The 18,545-nt window shown below is 43.0% G+C and overlaps 1 protein-coding gene across 4 annotated transcripts in view; it reads left to right on the top strand.

Moving 5' to 3' along the window:
* INSC (INSC spindle orientation adaptor protein) overlaps nt 1–18,545 on the top strand; it is a 133,026-nt gene that overhangs the window by 21,588 nt on the left and 92,893 nt on the right. For 3 of the 4 annotated variants that reach the window (XM_050759417.1, XM_050759414.1, XM_050759416.1), the window contains exon 1: nt 15,176–15,303. In XM_050759417.1, coding sequence (XP_050615374.1) covers nt 15,248–15,303 — 56 coding nt within the window. In that variant the 5' untranslated portion in view covers nt 15,176–15,247. Of the gene's footprint in view, nt 1–15,175; nt 15,304–18,545 lie in introns of those variants that run through there. The other variant, XM_050759415.1, reaches the window with a different exon arrangement.

Below are 18,545 nucleotides of genomic sequence, written 5' to 3'. Positions count from 1 at the left end.
TTTTCTCTATAAGGAGAAGGATTGTCAATTAAAAATCAGGTGCTAAAAATAATGACTTGATATGCCTCTCTAAAAGAGAAGGTAGAGTCTTCACCCTCACCCAACATATTAACTGTGTACCTTAGCAAATTATTGAACCTCTCTGGGTCACCATTTCTACATTTTAAAATGGGGATAATAGTAGTACTGATTATTTTGGACATTTGGAGGAATATGTGAAGTTATTTATGTAAGACACTTAGAAGGGTTCTAGGCACATAGTTAAGTGCCTAATACCATATTTCTTTGGATTTAAGATGTTATATATTGTAAGATCCCTCTTCATGAAAAAGAAAATATGGTTCCAATTAAACAATGACACAATGCCAAGATGCCATTGACTGAAACATACATCCCAATTTTGGTTGTTAAAATATGAAAAAAAAAGATATCTTAGAATGACCTGCCTATAGTAAATTTTAGCTATTATTACAAATGGATGCATATGAGCAAAGTAGGCAGTGGTTGAGAAACAGAATCTTAGTCTCAGAATTGATAGGACTTAAATGTTTGTAGGTACTTACTCTATCCCACCATGATCCCATTAATTTCTGGACTCTGGCTGTATTGTGCATGAGTTCACTTCTGTGTCCAGAGGGCTGTCTTTAGACTAGCAAGATATTCCACCATCTCCTCCAAGACTGAGGAAGAAGCGACTTCTATGTGTGTAGCACATTCATAGGTGCCTTATATATAGCATTTACTTTAGTTCTCACAATTAGTCTCATTAATGAAGACAAGTTGCTATGACCCCCCAACATTAGTGGCTTAACATATTGTTTATTTCTTGCTTACCCCACAGATTGATGTGGATTAGGTGGCTCTACTCCAAGCTGTGATTCAAGTCTCATCTTCTTCCTTCCTTCCTTCCTTTCTTCCTTCCTTCCTTCCTTCCTTCTTTCCTTCCTTCCTTTATTTATTTATTTATTTATTTATTTATTTATTTATTTATTTTTTGCTTTGCCTTATTGTGGCTTTCGGGTTGCTTTGGCATCACTCAGCAGGTAGAAAGGGGAAGAGAGAGGGAGCATCAAGAAGGTACACCTTCTATTATAATATAATTTAAAATTCTTTAAGACCTTGCCACTTTATTTATTCCTATTTGGAGGGAGAAATTAGTGTAAGTTAGGGTGTTTGAGGAGGCCTGCCAGATGAGGTGGGATTAGAGATGAATCCTGAGGCATTGGAATTACCTGGAGATAGAAAAGAGAATTGAGGGAATTCAGTCAGGATATGCTGGGGTGCCATGACTAATGCATACAATTGTGGAAGTGCAAGATGTTTTTGGACCATCATAGAACACTATGTTGGTAGAAGGACTGGGCTTCTACTCTGTGCTAGACACTGCAAAGCACTAGACCTAAACAAGTCTTGATAAAACAGTATTCTGTGAATGGGTTGTTTTTCATGTTTGATCCATTCTGTGCCCCAGATGGATGTGGATCATGTGGCCCATGTACCTTACACCCCCTGTTTCCCAACATAAACGATTCTTTAACTGAAGATGTTATAACAATGACAACAGGATTTGCTGAGAGTGATTGTGTTGTGCTCACTCTCTGGGATATTCTGTTATATACAATGCTTCTAAAATAGGTGATGGTTCTGTCTTTTGTCCCTTTTTGTTAGTGAGCTGGTGAGAACTCTTCACCCTTGGGGCCAAGCCAAGGTTCTGGTTCAGTGTGGATTCTCCTTTGAATGTCCCATACTACTTTGGTCACATAGAATGTGAGCTGCGATATTAATTGTTTCTTCTGGGTCAATTTTACTCATCACAGAAAATGTCTTAGTGTTTTTGTCTGTGTTTATTCAAAACATAGTTTATTTCATAGCCCATTTTGTGCTGCTAGAACAGAATGTATAATAGAATGGCATAGACTGGCTAGTTTATAGTGAATAGAAGTTTATTGGCTTACAGTTCTGGAGGCTGAGAAGTCCAAGATCAAGATGTCCATAGTTTTGGTGTCTAATGAAGCCATTCTCTTCTTCCATGATGATGTCTTGCATGCTGTGCTCTCTGAGGGAAAGAAGACTGGATGCTCACATGGTGGAGGCAGAAGGGCCAGGAAAGTGAATCCACTTCTATAAGGCCTTTTTCTAATGGCATTAATTCATTCATGAGGGCTCTGCTCTCATGACTTACAGGCATATCTTAGAGATATTGCATATTCAACCCCAGACCACTGCAATAAAGCCAATATTACAATAAAGAGAGTTACACGAATTATTAGGTTTCCCACTGCATATAAAAGTTATGTTTATGCTATGCTGTAGTATATTAAGTGTGAAATAAAATTATGTCTATGTCTAAAAACAATGTACATATATAATTAAAAATACTTTATTGCTGAAATGCTAATGATCATCTGAAGCTTCAGCAAGTCATAATCTTTTTGCTGGTGGAGAGTCTTGCCTTGATGTTGATGTCTGCTGACTAATCAGGGTAGTGGTTGCTTAAGGTTGGGGTTGCTGTGGCAATTTCTTAAAGTAAGATAACAGTAAAGTTTGCCACATCAATTGACTCTTCTTTTTATGAAAAATTTCTCAGTGGTGTGTGGTGTTTGACAGCACTTTACCCATCTTAAAACTTCTTTCAAAATTGGAGTTAACCTCTCAAATCCTGCCACTGCTTTATTAACTAAATTTATGTTATGTTCTAAATATTGTCTCTTCACTAGGAGTAAATAACATCTCAAGAAATTTCTTTCTTTGCTCATCCATAAGAAGCAACTCCTCATTCATTTAGTTTTGTCATGAGGTTGCAGCAATTCAGTCACGTCTTCAGGCTCTACATCTAATTCTAGTTTGCTTGCTATTTTTAACCACATCTGCAGTTGCTTCCACCACTGAAGTTTTGAACCTCTCAAAGTCATCCATGAGGATTGGAATCAAATTCTTCCAAATTCCTGTTAATATTGACATTCTGACCTCCTCCCATGAATCACGAATGTTCTTAATCACATCTAGAATGGTATTTGCTTTCTAAAAGGATTTAAATTTAATATGCCCAAATCCATCAGAGGAATCACTATCAATGGCAGCTACAGCCTTACAAAATGTATTTCTTAAATAATAAGACTTGAAAGTCAAAATTACTCCTTGATTCATGGGCTGCAGAATGGATGTTAGTCGGTGTAAAAACATTAATCTCTTTCCACATCTCCATCAGAGCTTTTGACAACCAGGTATATCATCAATGAGCAATAATATTTTGAAAGGAATATTTTTTTCTGAGTGGTAGGTCTCAACAGTGAGCTTAAAATACTCAGTAAAAGATGCTATAAACAGATACGCTGTCATGTAGACTTTGATGTTACATTTACAGAGAATAGGCAGAATATATTTTGCATAATTTTTAAAGGCCCTAGAATTTTTGGAATGGTAAATGAGCATTGACTTCAAGTTAAACTCACCAGCTGCATTAGTCCCTAACAAGAGAGTCAGCCTGTCCTTTGAAACTTTGAAACAAGGCTTTGATTTCTCCTCTCACGCTATGAAAGTCATAGATGGCATCTTCTTCAAATATAAGGCTGTTCTGTCTCCATTGAAAATATGTTGTTGAGTGTAGGCACCTTCATCAATAATTTTAGCTAGATCTTCTGGATAACTTGCTGCACTTCTCCGTTAGCAGTTGCTGCTTCATCTTGAACTTGTATATTATAGAGATGGCCTCTTTCCTTAAACCTAATGAACCAACCTCTGCTAGCTTCCAACTTTGCTTTTGTAGTTTCCTCACCTTTCTTAGCCTTAATAGAATGAAATAGGGCCTTGCTGTAGATTAGGCTTTGGCTTAAGGAAATGTTGTGTCTGGTTTCATTTTCTATCCAGACCACTCAAACTTCCTCCATATCAGAATAGGCTGTCTTGCTTTTTTATCATTCGTGTGTTCATTGAAGTAGCATTTTTAATTTCCCTTGAGAATTTTTCCTTTGCATTAACAATTTGCCTAGCTGTTTAGTGCAAGAGCCCTAGCTTTTGGCCTATCTGGGCTTTTGACCTACTGTCCTAACTAAGCTTAATCATTTCTAACTTTTGATTTAAAGTGAAAGATGTGTGACTCTTACTTTCACTTGAACATTTAGAGGGCATTGTAGGGTTAGTAATTGGCCAAATTTTAATATTGTTGTGTCTCAGGGAACAGGGAGCCCAGAGGAAAGGGAGAAAGATAGGGGAACGGCAGGTTGGTGAAGTAGTCAGAACACATACAAAACTTATTGGTTAAGTTTGCCATCTTACCAGGGTGCAATTTGTGATCTCACCAAAACAATTACAATAGTAATATCAAAGATCACTGATCACAGATCACCACAGCAGATACAATAGTAATGAAAAATTGAAAATATTGTAAGAAATTACTAAAGTGTGACACAGAGACATGAAATGAGTACATACTATGGGAAAATTGGCACTGATAGGTTTGTGTGATGCAGGTTTGTCCCAAACCTTTAATTTGTAAAAAAGGAAAAGAAAAAAAAAACAAAAAAACAGTATCTGCAAAGCACAATAGAGTGAAGTGCCCTAACTCCCAACACTGCCACACTGGGGATTAGGTTTCAACCTATGAACTTTGGAGGGGAAACACTGAACCATAGCAATCTCTATGTGCTAGGTTTTAAATCATATCTCTTCTATAGGACGCTTTGCTTCTTTCCAACATATTTAATATGTTTTGCTTTTTAATTCTCTCCAGTGGAAAGCAGCTCTTTGGATCTGAAGTCTGAATAGGAAATGGATCCTTCATTGGCCACAAAGATGGCTATCATGAAACTTCTTACAGAGTACCATTAACTAGCCTGCTGGGTCAAAGTAGCTTCTGGTATTATTATTTCACTTTCTCTGAAATATCATGCAGGCGACATCATCTTGTGTAATTTTGACCACAACACTGAGAATAGGTTTTATTTCCATTTTACGGATGTAGAAGCTGAAGGTCACAGAGGCCTAGTAAGAGACAAAACTGGGATTGGAATCCCAACCCTGAACTTTTGGATTTTCAAGACCTCACCAGGCTACCTTCTAAATGTTATTGAGCAAACTCCAATTTAAAGGATTTGAGGAAGAAATAAAATCAGAGAAGATTGGATTATCATGGTTGTTGATACAATGCTGTCATTTGCTCAAGGCTTTCGATTTCAGAGAAAATTATATTTGTGAGACTATAAGAGATTGTACAATTCTCTCTCCTATGTCATTTTCCCAAGGGTATACAGACCCCTTCAACCTGGGTCCTCATCATGACTCAGAGAGGGAAATAGCTTGCCCAGTGTGCCCTTTGAGCATGATTTATGAAACAGGATGTATCCAAATTTTCAGCACGTTGGAGCTATTCAATTTTCTCTAATGGCCTTTATCTGAGAGTTATGTCTATTCGTGGCAGTCACAACCAGTAAGTCATTAGCTTAAAGTATGCTGATTGTTAATTTTAGCACCCTGGGCCCTGGGCCCAGTGGGAGAGGTCTCTCGCTTTTGCAAATCGAAGCTAAGGAACATTTGAGCAGTTGGCAAACATTCACATCAGGAAAAGTTAGAAAGTAAGAAGGAATAATTTAAAAGTTAGAGTAAGAAGCAGTAGAATTGTTGGAGCTAAGGAGGCAACAGGATAGCTTTTTTTCTGGCTGCCTCCCTACTGCTAGGCACTGTCCTCACCAGAAGAGAGGTGGAACCAGTCTTTAAATCAACACCTGCTGTGTGCCAGGCACTTCACATATGTGAGCTCACTAATGTGCCTAGCGTTCTTATTTTATCCTTATTAGAGATCTCATTTTATAGACAAAAAACCTAATGCTCAAGGTCACACAGCTATTAACGGATGGAGCTCACATTTGAACCTGGGCAGTTGACTCCTGAATCTGTATTCTTAACCAACAGAGCTCTGAATGGGGGTGACTAAAAGGGCCAACCAAGCCTCCCTTGGAGCTACACTTTGCCTAAGATCTTGAGATCTGGCCACCAGATTCTCACTTTTAATCATTAAATAATTTTCAGCTCAGAGCTAGCTCCCAGAATGCCAGTAAGTGCAGCTTCCTTGTGTGGCTTAGGGCTGGGAGCTCCTCTGATGAGTAGCTGGTCAATCAGAGCCCCAGAGCCAGGAATGGCCCACCCTGAGATACAAGGTGAAGACAGCTCTGGCTTTCCTGATTCCAGGAGCCTGAGCTTTCCTCTGAGATGGCCACACAAGCTCCTTCAGGGGAGGCCGCTTGGACAAGCTGGAGCTCTCTAGAGGATAAACCATATAAACCAGGTGCTGGCACACATGGGCCTCAGTGAGGACACCTTGACACTGGGTTCCTCTCTCTCTGACCTCTGGGGACTCATGGGCACTTCCAAGTTAACCTGCCTGTCTCATTCCAGGGCTGAGCTGAATCTGAACAGAACTCATGAATTTCCCTGCCCACTCTCTATTTCCTCGTACTTGATAACCACAGCAAAGGAGAAAGTGCAAGCATACTGGCACTTTCCCAGTTTTGCAGATGGAGCACTAAGGCTGCATTGACTTCCTATGGTAAACCACTCTGAGGCACTGGTGGGTCTGTTCACTCCAGCCAGGCAAAGCCTTATTTGGATTTCCCATGGTGGGAATGAGGAAGCCTGTGTGCATGTCCCAGGTGTGGCTTGGCTTACTTTGTGACCTCAGTAAGTGTCTTTTTCTTTTCTTTTTGATTTCTTTCTTTCTTTTCTTTCCTTTTTTTTTCTTTTAGAGGCAGGGTCTTGCTCAGGCTGAAGTGCAGTGGCATAATCATAGCTCACTGTAACCTTAAATTCCTGGGTTCAGGCAGTCCCCCCACCTCAGCCTCCCCAGTAGCTGGGACTACAGGAATGCACCACCATGCCCCATCTAATTTTTCAATTTTTTTTTTTTTGGTAGAAATGGGGTCTTGCTATGTAGCCCAGGCTGGCCTCAAACTCCTTGCCTCAAGTGATCCTCTTGTCTTGGTCTCTCAAAGTGCTGGGATTGCAGGTGTGATCCACTGCACCCAGCCTCTCTTCTTCTTCTGAACTTGTCTCTCCATTGTCCACATTAACCCATCTGTGCTTCTGGTTCCTCATCTGAAAAACTGAGGTAACAATAGTAACCTACCTCACGGGGTTATTTTGAGGACTAAATGTAAAGCATTTACAACAGTGCCTTATATGTAGTAAGTACCCAAGAAGTGTTTCTCCCTGTCTGCCTCCTCTTCATCCTCTTCCTCCTCATTATTATTACTACTACTACAAGAGGATAATCTCTAAGGCCTCCCTACTAGTTCTCATACTCTGAGAGTATAATGTGAGCTCCTCCAAGAAGGCTGCCTGGACATTGCCCGGGAGCTGTAGTCTTAGCCCTGTCAAGTTCATGGACATATTTCTGTAGATGAGATTCCTATTGCCTTCTAGGTGAGGCCTAAAAGGTAGATGTATCCAATTAATCAGGTGGAGGCTTGCGACCTTGTTTGAGCTTTGTTGAAACTATTTGGGCTCCAGCATTGAGGGTCAGAACAAAGGTCTGGGTGGGAGCCCCCTCTACCTGATGCAAGTCGTTCTGGGCTATCTAGCGAGAGTCTCAGGTCCTGGAGGAGATTCAGCCCTGCTCTGTGAGTCCTTAGGTCTGTTCTTCCTACTTGTTGGGCTCTGTTATCTGACAGCTGTGAGGGGCTACTGGGATTTCCTCCAGGGAGCTAGAGCTGTCTATATTTTACGAGGCTCAGTTCATTCAGCAGGGCTGGGTAGCAGCTTGCTTGGGTTCTTGTGCCTCTCCTGGGAACGAGGGCTCTTAAAGTATCTGATTGCTGCAGGATGCCAGCCACCACAGCTAGCAATAGCTCCAATGACTATTGCCACCCTTGCCCAGGTCACATAGAGGTCAAGAGTAGGGTGGGGAGGGAGATGTGTTGTGATTACCTCCTAGAGCTCTTTGCAGCCCTTCTTTCCACTCCTGGGTTCCCACCTCTCCACTCCTAGGACTTTACTGCCCTGACTGAAAGCTTGCACCTGCCTGTTAAATTAGCCCTCATTGCTGGTCTTACTTTCTGGAGTTCATCCACTCCACTGGTTACCATGAGGACTGAAATTCCACTTTGATCATTTCACTCCCCTGCTCAAACACCTTTGATGGCTCTCTACCACCCACAGGACAGAGACTCAATAATCAGTTCCTTTCATGGTCAGGGCTATAGAGGCACCTTCCCTCCAGCCTCCTGAGAGAGATCTGGGTTCTCGAATACTTGCTCCATGTTCTGGTTTCCTTGCCACGGCTCACACTGCTCTTGGCACTGAATGCCCTTGTCCCATCTTCACCTGGAAAAATCCCTCCCTCCATTTGAGGTCCAGCTCAGACGTCACCTTCTCTAAGGTGAACAAGTCTTCTGTATTTCCCTAGCTGAAAGTGACCACTCCTTTTTCTGCATTCGCATGCTACTGAGGTAGTTTACTATAAACTCCACCACCAGGCCAGAGTGCTCCAGCCTTCTTGAAACACTTGCAGTTCCCTAATCTCACCATGCTCATGATTCTGGGTCAAATGCTCTTCCTTGTGCCCTGCACACTCTTCCTTTTAGCCCCCTTTCCTTCCTCTGCTTTTTCTACATTATTCTTTCAAGTTTCAGTATTGGAGTGATGCCCTGAGAAACTTCCCATGGCCCCTTCTCACCACCTTCCATTCTGACCTTGTACTGCTTGAAACTTGCTTGCCGCACTTTGGGGGAGGGTGACATTCCCTTGATTACCTGTCATTGCAGTTTTTGCACAGCATTGTGACTGTCCACTGATCTGTCTGTCTGTCCTATGGGAAAACTTGATGAACACAGAGCTGGGGGTGGGGAGGGAGGCTGCCCGACTGGGTACAACCAGACAGTGAGGACTGCAAGAACTCAGGAGGGACAGGCAGCTTTGTCTCAGTGGATGTTAGGATGCAGAGCGCTTTCAATGCACAGTGCGTATGGTATGCAAAGGCTCCTCCTCCCAACCCTGAGTATTCATCTCACTGAATACTCATCATGGCATGGTGAAATAGTTACCACTGTCTCCAGTTTATCCATGAGGAAGCTGAGCTTCCTTCCACAAGAACTCATCCAGTCAGTGAGCAAGTGTCTATTGATTATTATGCACCAGACTATGTCAGGCACAGGGGGTATGGCAGTGAGTGGCACATTCCTTTAGTCCCTGCTCTTACCTTCAGGGGAGAAAGACATTAAGCTCTTATTAAGCCCCTAATGTTACAGTTAATTATTTAATTACAATTGTGATAAAGTCTATGGAGGAAAAATACTGAGGGGACTAGGGAATCTTATAATGAAGGACGTGACTGAATCCACGGGTCAGGGAAAGCTGCCCTGAGGAAGTGGCATTTGTTCTGAGCTCTGAATGATAGGAATAACTTGGTGAGAGGAGACAGAGGAGAGGTTGTTGGGGTCAGAGGAACGAGTACCTTGCAGGTGCTTGGCAGGAGTAGGCGTGGCTTGCTGCAAGGATGAACAGCAGCCAGAGTGGCTGCAAGGCTGAAGGACAAGAAGGGTGGTTAGACAGGAACAAGATCCATGTGAGGCAAGTAGGCCATGGCCGGGTTTGGTCTTAGTAGCAACAGGAAGCCATTGAAGGATTTTAAACAGTGGGTTGATGTGATTAGATTTGTGCTTGAGACCACCCTGTTGGTTGTGTGGAGAACAGTTTAGAGAGAGGCATGTCTGGAAAGGGGCGAGAGATGAAAGAAAGCCCTTGCAGAGGTCCAAGTGAGAGATGCCAATACCTTTGGCCAGGGAGGTGGTCATGAGATGAAAAAAATATGATGAGGGAAAGGGATGTATCAAGGATAATTCTCAGGCAAGACATCCAGATCTAGCCTCTGGGCTCTAAATTCTGTGTATTTTGCACAGGCCGGGGAAGGCAAATTGAAAAAAAAAAAGCCTATATTGTAGCCCCATTTTAAGGTGTAATCTGCATACCAGGTACAGGGGAACTTGATTCTTCTGCAGGTACCACGAAGCCTCAGAAAAAAGTCTCCTTTCAGTCTGAAGCTCCTAGTCTGTGCACTTGATTGGTGAATCCTAGGTCATGTGCTTCTGCTCTGTGTGCCTGATTGGTGAATCCTAGGTCACATGCTTCTGCTCTGTGTGCCTGATTGGTGGCACCTAAGTCATGTGTTTTATCCTTGCTGCAAAGGATTCTGCCAAACAAGGGTCTGGCTTTTTAAGTTTCCATGTTGGGAGGCAGGTTTCCCTTACACTAAGACTCTTAAACAAAGGGATATTTCTCAAATGTAGGAAATGGGTTCATATGTTAGAGGCCAGAAAGAAAGATAAATGTTTACACGTGGATTATCTTGGTGCTCACAACAATCTTGTGAGGTTGTCTATTTTTGCCCCGTTTTACAGATGGGAAACAGATATGGAAACTCTGGAAAAGCCCTGATTTCTTCCCCAGTAAAGCAGTACTCTCTAAGGGCCTTTTCAGCTCCAAATGGTCGAGATTCATAATGATGGGCTGACAGGACATCTCTGTTGCTTCCAGTTCTTGCACTTTCTGGTCTTGGAGAAAGAGCCATATCTGCCTGGTGCTGTCTAACTCCTCTTCGACTCCCCGGCAACCTCTTCCCTGTTCCTAGAGCTGCTGCCAAAGCTTAACTACTTTCCACAATACTTACTCTCCCCTGTCCCTTTCGTGTTGACAGCACTAATATTGACAGCCCTAATGGGATTGCAGATTAAGCAATCCCAGACATGTTTGGAGCTGTACCTGGATCGGCCCTTTAGACAGTGGCGGAAACCACCTTTGCTCCTGATTTTAATTGAATAATTTACTGTAAATAGCCTCCATTTCCTCCACAAACCATGTGTCATTAGCCAAATGGAGGTGAGCAAAGGCTGCGTCTAATTGGATGTGGGCGCAGAAATGAGCTGTCCAGATGGAGCTGTTGTCACAGCAAGCATTGAATTAAATCAGAGACACTTAAGACTTCAAGTCTTTCCTGTAAACTAGCCACTTCTGGTGGGAGCTACACAACCCAGAGCCCTGAAGAAACAAGGCTGCAGGATCCATGGTGGGATTTTCAGTGAATTAGGAAAGGCCCTGGGACAGGTGATGGAGGGATTTCCTCTTTCCTGCTCACTCCTGCATGTGTCCTTTTCACCTCTCTTCCTGGGAAAAGCAGCAGCTCTGCTCTGAGATATATTTCTTAACTCTTCCTTCCAACAGGAAGGGTGCTTCTTCTTGGAGGCTGCTATATGCCAAGCACAATACTGGGGACTTTTGCAAGTAATCTCATTTAATCCTCATGATGCTCCTGGGAAGTAGGTATAATTGAGGAAACCACATGTTCAGTGGGTTGGCAGTTTTCCCAAGGTTATGTACTTATCAGGTCAGGATTTGTACAAGTCAGGATTTGAATCTATCAGATTCCAAAGTTCATGTTCTTTTTGCAACACCAGTGAGGACACAGAGCCCAGGACCAAGGGCTTGTCTTGAACTCAGTTTTGGTTTCCTAACATTCTGTGTAACTTTGGAAGGAGTTTATTCTTCAAGTCTGCTCAACAGGATGAGTCTGACTTAGGGCTGTGGGAGTGGGTGGATGCAAGGGCTTCAGACTGAAGATGGAACTTTGCAGTAGGAGCTTCCCTGAGGATAGCATGCTTTAAACAGGTCTATTTGAAGCTTTAACTGGGACTATGATCTCCCATCCCCCGAACCCTTTAGGGCCTATCTCTGTCCATACGACTTTCAAAAAAGTGACAATAAATGAGGAACAAAAGAGAAATGTCTCCTTCTCCTTCCGTATGACTGCAGTGTTTGCTTTTCTTCTTGAGGGCTGTGTCACTGAGGGCTGGCACTAGATGAAGCTGGAAGATTCACAGTCCGGGAAGTGGGAGCAGTAGGCGGTGCTGGTGAGAGGGAAGAGTGCTGGCATCTCTGAGAAGTGCCCTCTGGGGTTGGGTGTTGCCATTCAGAAATGGAGTCAGGCTGTCTGTTAGCAAAGGCTGAACACAGGCTCTTATCTTCATCTGCTCCAGCACCTCCCCTTCAATCATCAAACCTGGATTCTAGTCCTCTGCCACCTACTAACCTGTGCTTCTCACTGAATTTAAGAGGTTTCATCTGTAACAGAGAATGATGATAGCATTAAATGAACTAATACTATATGAAGCATTTAGAACAGTGCCTGGCACATAAGACATGCTCAGTAAATATTAGCTATAATTATTATTGTTATGGATACTTTATAAACATCAGCTGGGTTAAACAAGTATTTCCTATCTCGCCTTTCAGATATTCTTCCTCATCCTTAGTGAAAATGAGCTGTGATTCCTCTGAGGCCTAATCTGATTCACAACCCATAGTCTTGACCATGCAGGTCATTGGGTCAGGACTGTGCCTAATCCCACATTCAGCAAGATTTGGCTTTAGACATTAAGGAATCTTGTCTTTTGGGGGCAAAGAGGGAGCCAATAATGACACAGTCTGTGAATAGGGCAGTGATGCATATGCAATCAGATGTCCTTAAGGTGCCTCCCCAGCCTCTGGGAACACAAGAGATCACATGAAGGAAGGTTTTGTGAGCTGGCAGTCTCCCCCTGAATACCTGCTGGGAAGTCATGGGTAAAAAGGATGAATGATGGCACCTCACTGGGATGCTTTAAAAAAATCGAGATATATTAGGCTTATTGCAGTTCCCTCAGCTAACAGCCCAGAGGCTCCTGAAGGAAAAGAAGTTGATTGTTTTGGCTTGTTCCTGCTGTGTTCTAGCTGGCTTCTTGTGCTCACTGCTTCTTTCTGAAGGCTTCACAGGTCGGTGATCCAGAATTGGCTATAGAATTTACGGTCACAGAGCTGTATTTCTGGAATCTGCCTCTTAGGAATTCAGAACACTTTCTTGCATTCAGGCTTCTGCTCATGACAACTCTTTTTTTTCTCTGGGTCCCTCAGAAATGACTTGAATCAGAGTCAGAGGTTCCTCTAATACTCTATGGTATGTATGCTTCACCTCATCCGAAAGTTTCCTCTTGATTCAAACTTCAAAGGGTCCTGGAATTTTCTCAGTATTTCCCTGTCTCCTCTCCTACCTTAGGCTCTAATCCCCACTTCAACATATTTACTTTGCCTCTTTTCTTCTCAGTAATGAAGATGTGGAAGTAAAACAAAATCTACTTGCTCACTGCCATCTAATCACATCTTAGCTTTTACCCTAAGAAGTTGGTATTTTCCTTTTTTGTACTTTAGTCAAACATATCAAAAGGGAGCAAATGCCTCATTTTATTTTTTCTAGTGTTTCTTTTGTGCCATCCCTTTCAGCCTATTGGCTCACTAAATTCCAAAAATATACCTTCTAAATAATGATAATAATAATGGAAATAACGATGGTGATAACATATGCTAATGAACGCTCGCTGAGCCTCTCGCTGTGCTAGGTGAGTTACCTGCTGTATCTCATTTTCTACATCTCCCTTAGCATAGATGACCAGAGAGCTGAGCACATAGCAGACTTATAGGACATAACGATAATAATAGCTAACTATTTATTTAGCTCTTACTTTGGCCATATACTTCCACATTCCTAATCTCATGTCATCATTATAATAGCTCTTTAAAATAGATATTATTATCCTCAGTTACAGATGAAGAGATGGGGCTCAACATCAATGTATTAAAAATTTATCCCACTCATTCTTTCAACAGAGGTTTAGAGTGCAGGCTAAGTGCCTGGCCCTTGGCTCAGTGCCTGAAACACATGTGGTGTCTACCCTCAGGAAGCTCACAGTCTAATGAGCTCCACAGACAGAGAAACAGGCAACGGCAGCAAGTCTCTGGAATTATCTAGTGCCCTAGTTTATTCTGGGTTCCTGCCTCCCCACACTTTTCCGACTGACCATTTTCTTCTTTCTTCCCAGCATTATGATGAGTGCTTCGTGTTCACCCACATCACTGTTAAAATGCTCCTCCTCCATTCTTTTCTATAGGGCTCCTGTGTAATCACGGAGTAAGACTCTTCTGTTGATGTGCCCAGGCAAAGGTGACAGAATCTGCATATTCCTCAGGGAGGGTTTACTCATGGGCTTGGAGGAGTTGGCAGAGAGAGAGAGAAATGAAAAAAAGAGATTGTGTACAAAAAGGCCTCCAGGAGCACAGCAGGGACAAGGCAAGGGAGAAAAATACAAACAGGTGGGTAGTTGGTTTGGGTTCAAATGTGAGGCACAGGGAAGCCAGCTGCATCCTCGGTGCTGGGATTGGGAGTTCCTGGAACCTGGATTACTTTTATTCATTAGGATGCTTTTGGCTGTGTAGAACAAAAACCCTCACTCAGACTGACTTAAACGACAAGAGCTTTTGTTTTCTTAGATAATAGGAAGCCTAGAGCTGGGCCAGACTCCAGCCTTAGTTGATTCAGTGGTTTAGTGATCAAGGACCCAGCATATTTTTCTTGGAGTGTGCTAACTTTGTTCTCCAGCTAGTGCTGCTCATGATTGCAAGATGGTCTCTAGCAGCATTGAAGTGGATATGCTCCCTTGTTCAAGTCCAACAGGAGAGATACTGTCTCATCTTGCAGCTCTCTGTTGGGAGAAAGAACACTTTTCCTAGAAGCGGTCCTGTCGTGGCTCATTGGCCTAAATTGAGTCACATGCCTATTTCTGAACCAACCACTGGCAATTTGGGTACAGTTGCATCATCCGAAGTGGAATGGATTTGGGAAAGCAACCACTATGCCAGTAACAGGGTCACATTTTCCAGGACAGACTTAAGCATAATCACAGTGAATAATCCAGTTCTACGGTGGTAATAGCCAGGGAATTAGAATGTAGAATTGCCAGTTTTAGCAAGTAATACAGGATGCCCAGTTAAATGTGAATCTCAGATAAACCATAGATACTTTTTTGGTACAAGTATGTCCTATGCAATACTTACAGGCTGTGTGTTCCAATATTTGATACATACCCAAATAAGTCAGGCAAATATTTGAAATTGGAATAAGAAAATATTTTAGAGATATAAAGTGGACTAGGGACTTAGAAACAAGATCAAATCTGGGTTCTGCCTTACTTGTATGAGGGTAGTGGAGTGAAAACTGGTTCAAAAGAAGAAGATGGCTAGGAGGCCTTACCTCTTTGCCTGCTTTGGTTCCTTGTGGCCTGGGAATGGGAGAGAAAGTGATTGTGCCTCCTCTCTTAGGGCCTTCTTGTGCCATCCTGCCCTCTATTTTCAGGGTCACGACCGCTGCGAGCAGGCCTTGCTGCAGATTGGGATCAACATGATGGCGCTGCCTGGAGGTCACCACCTGGACTCCGTCACCCTGCCGGGTCAGCGGTAAGTCCTACAGCTGTCACTCCAGGCCAGGCCTACCCCATCTGAACCCTGACTGAGGTCCAGTTCCAGCATCCTGAGGCTGCAGGTGACCCCATCTTCCCATGCAATTTTCTGGGGAGGAAGCCGAGGATAATGTATTGGGGATGCCATGTTCACTCAGCAAATATCAATGGAACTGGACCTTGGGACACTGAAGAATCAGGCACATCCCAGCCTCTAATGAGCTGAAGTCTAATGCTGAGGCTGACCATGAAACAAAGAATCAAGTGGGTGTGCTAGTAAGATAGAGGACTCCAGAGGAGGCTCCTGATCCTGCCTGGCTAGGGGGCTGGAGCCCCTGGGGGTCCTTGGCGTTAGTGGAGGCCCTCTCTGAGGCTTTTGGAAGGTGTCATTCTACCCTTGAATGTCTTCTCTTTTGCCCAGAGCACCAAGGAGATAACGGAGCATAGAGCTGATCCTTGGGAAGTACTTGTTGTCCTGAGTTGGGCAATGAGGGAGGGTGGGAAAGGCACATACTGAGAAGAAGGTGAAGCCCGGATAATGAGGGGAGAGGGCTTGAGAACATCCTGTCTGAAGAAGGAGACATTTGGGGCCACCAGAAGTGCCTGCACACAGCTGGAAGATGTGGCAAGGCAGGTTCTGGTTTAATGTGACTGGTCCTGGAGCCTGAACCTGAACCAGCGTTAGAAGCGCCAGGGTGCTAGATCTTTCCTGCCCAACTGTTCCCGTTTGCTGGGTCCTGTACTGATTTGGGTATGGAAGTCCTGTGGCCTTGGCAATTCCTGGCAAACCTGGAAAGTTGGTCACTGTAATGTAGGTTTGATCTATAGAGGAACTCAGCAACCTCAGAGTGCTTGGGGATTCCACTTAGCCTTATTTATTCATTTATTTATTTTGCTGAGACATTTTGATGGGGTTATTTTGAGGCAACACAATCCAAGTAGATTTTGTAAAACTATTAAGCCATCATTTTATTTTGTAATGTCTTGTGTTAACATATTCCATGTATCACTGACATTTTACCTTTATCCTTAACCCTCCATCTGAATTACTTGGGATTTCATCTTACTATGTCATTACTTTCAATATTGTTTGTTTGGTTATTATTTGTTTTGGAGTATGTGTTGCTTTTAAAATCAGAAAAAATTATTATTTGTTAAAAGTCTACTGGAACTGGTTTAGCCTCTGTGTACACACCAACCTGATCCCACAAAGCCATCATTATAAAGAGGTTTTAGGATGTGATATACAATTCATGCATGTTCCTGAGGACTCAGAGCATGGTTAGAAATGCCACTCAGAATTTCCTCTGCAGCTGGAAGCCAAGAATAAGACATCATATGGGGATCCAATTATCTTTGCACACAGCACCTCTAAGGTGGAACTCAGAGATGATGAGATACAGACCTGTCAGGATGTATGTGGTTTTTTCAAGATGGGGCCTGCCTTAGCCTGGAATGGCTGATGGCCTTCCATGAGACGGGGAAGTGGGGTCAGCTTTGAACACATGACTGCCTGGCTTCAATGCTGAGCTATACTTCTCACTAGCTGTGTGGTCTGTGCAAGTTCCTGAACCCTATCATCTGTCTCTCACTTTTCTCATGTAGAGATGGAAGTCATAATAGCACCTTCTTCATAGAGTGAATGTGAGGATTAAATAAATCTATATATGCAAAGTGTGTGTCACACATTGAGAGCGACATACGCAGAGTCATTACTTATTGAGTGCCTGTTGCTGTGTGTTGGAGCTCTTCACGTAGGTGATATGGGGAAATTCTTCCAGAAATCCCTCTCCTGACCCCTAACCCTCAGCAAGTGACCTGAGTGAGAAAAAGAAATCATAGACAGACACTCTCAACAGCCTAATATTTTAAACCAGGAAAAAGTGAAACTACCCTGGTTGAAGTGAAGCCTGAGTCTCCCCTGCCCAGAGAGTAGGTTGGGAACTGTGTAGTCAGGTGGATAGCAGCAGCTCTGGCTACAGGGCTTTGGGATCCCTCCAAACACCCCCTTGCAGTCCTGGTATGGTCAGATCTGAACCTGTGCTGGGGTTGAGAAAGTCATCATCACGGGGACATTTAGGACAGTGGTTAGGAGTGCAAACGCTCCAGCTTGGTTCTTGGTTCTGCTACATAGTAGTCATAACTTTGGGCTTTAGTTTCTTCATCCATGAGATGAGGATAATTTATACATGCATCATTGGGTTTTAGGAGCATTTAAAATTATGTGTATGAAGCCCCTACATGGAGCATAGGACCTGCTTAATCAACACTAATTTCTCCTGCTTCCCATGAGGAATAGGTGCTCTGAGTAGAGAATGAGGTGCAAAGATCAGATCTTGGGCCATTTTAGGCTCCTGAGAACCACTGACCTATCTCTCCCTCTCTCTCTCCCACTTCCAACCTCTTCAGAAGTTTTAAGGTCACAGGAAATTAAATTACATACAAATGATTTAGGAATCAAATTATTAGGAGGCAAGGCATGATTTCTAACTGATCTTGCACAGCAAATCCATTGGGAGGAAGACCCCAGACTAACATCAGGAGTTATGGCTGGCCATAGAAGATGTAGCTTGTTAAATTTTTTTTTTTTTTTTTTTACAATATCTTCATCCTTACAGTTCTGATAGGGTAGGATGAGCAACAGAGAGAGGGTGGTATTTCCTTTAATATGTTCACAGCCTAGCATTGCCAGGCCTAGCCAGAACACTGGGGGAATAGAATCCCTGGACCTAGCAATCTGTTAATTGTGTATGTTCTAGGGGCCTATGCATGGTCCACATTCACAGAGAAGGCGCATATGTAGTTACAGGATGTCAGAAGTGTTAATTTGCCTATGATGCAGTCTGAAGCAGTATAATAGGCAGACAGTAGCAGTCACATCTTTTTTTCTCCTGTTCCAAGTTACAGAGGCCTCTCTTGTGGGGAATAACATCATGGTTATTGTCTCCAGATAAATAATTCATGCTGGATAATTGACTTCTTTCTGTTGTGTTCCACTGAAACTGAATTTTATTTTGCAGTGCCATTGTTCACCTCAGTGCACAAAAATAAACAAGTACTGCCATGTTGCATGGAAGCATCCAGCAGCCTGGGTAAACCATATGGGTGAGGCCATTGGTATTTGAGACCATTGTGAGTAAATAGTAGCACAAAAGGCTGTTCTAGATGTGGATTCCTAGGAGAGAGTAGAGGTCAGGAGCAACAGCTTCCTAGCCCTGGGGTTGGGATCCATTGCTGAAC

This window comes from Macaca thibetana, chromosome 14, assembly GCF_024542745.1.
Source record: "Macaca thibetana thibetana isolate TM-01 chromosome 14, ASM2454274v1, whole genome shotgun sequence".
Classification (NCBI taxonomy): Eukaryota; Metazoa; Chordata; class Mammalia; order Primates; family Cercopithecidae; genus Macaca; species Macaca thibetana.
The sequence above is the reverse complement of the archived record's forward strand: the minus strand, read 5'-3'. Positions and strand labels throughout refer to the sequence as shown.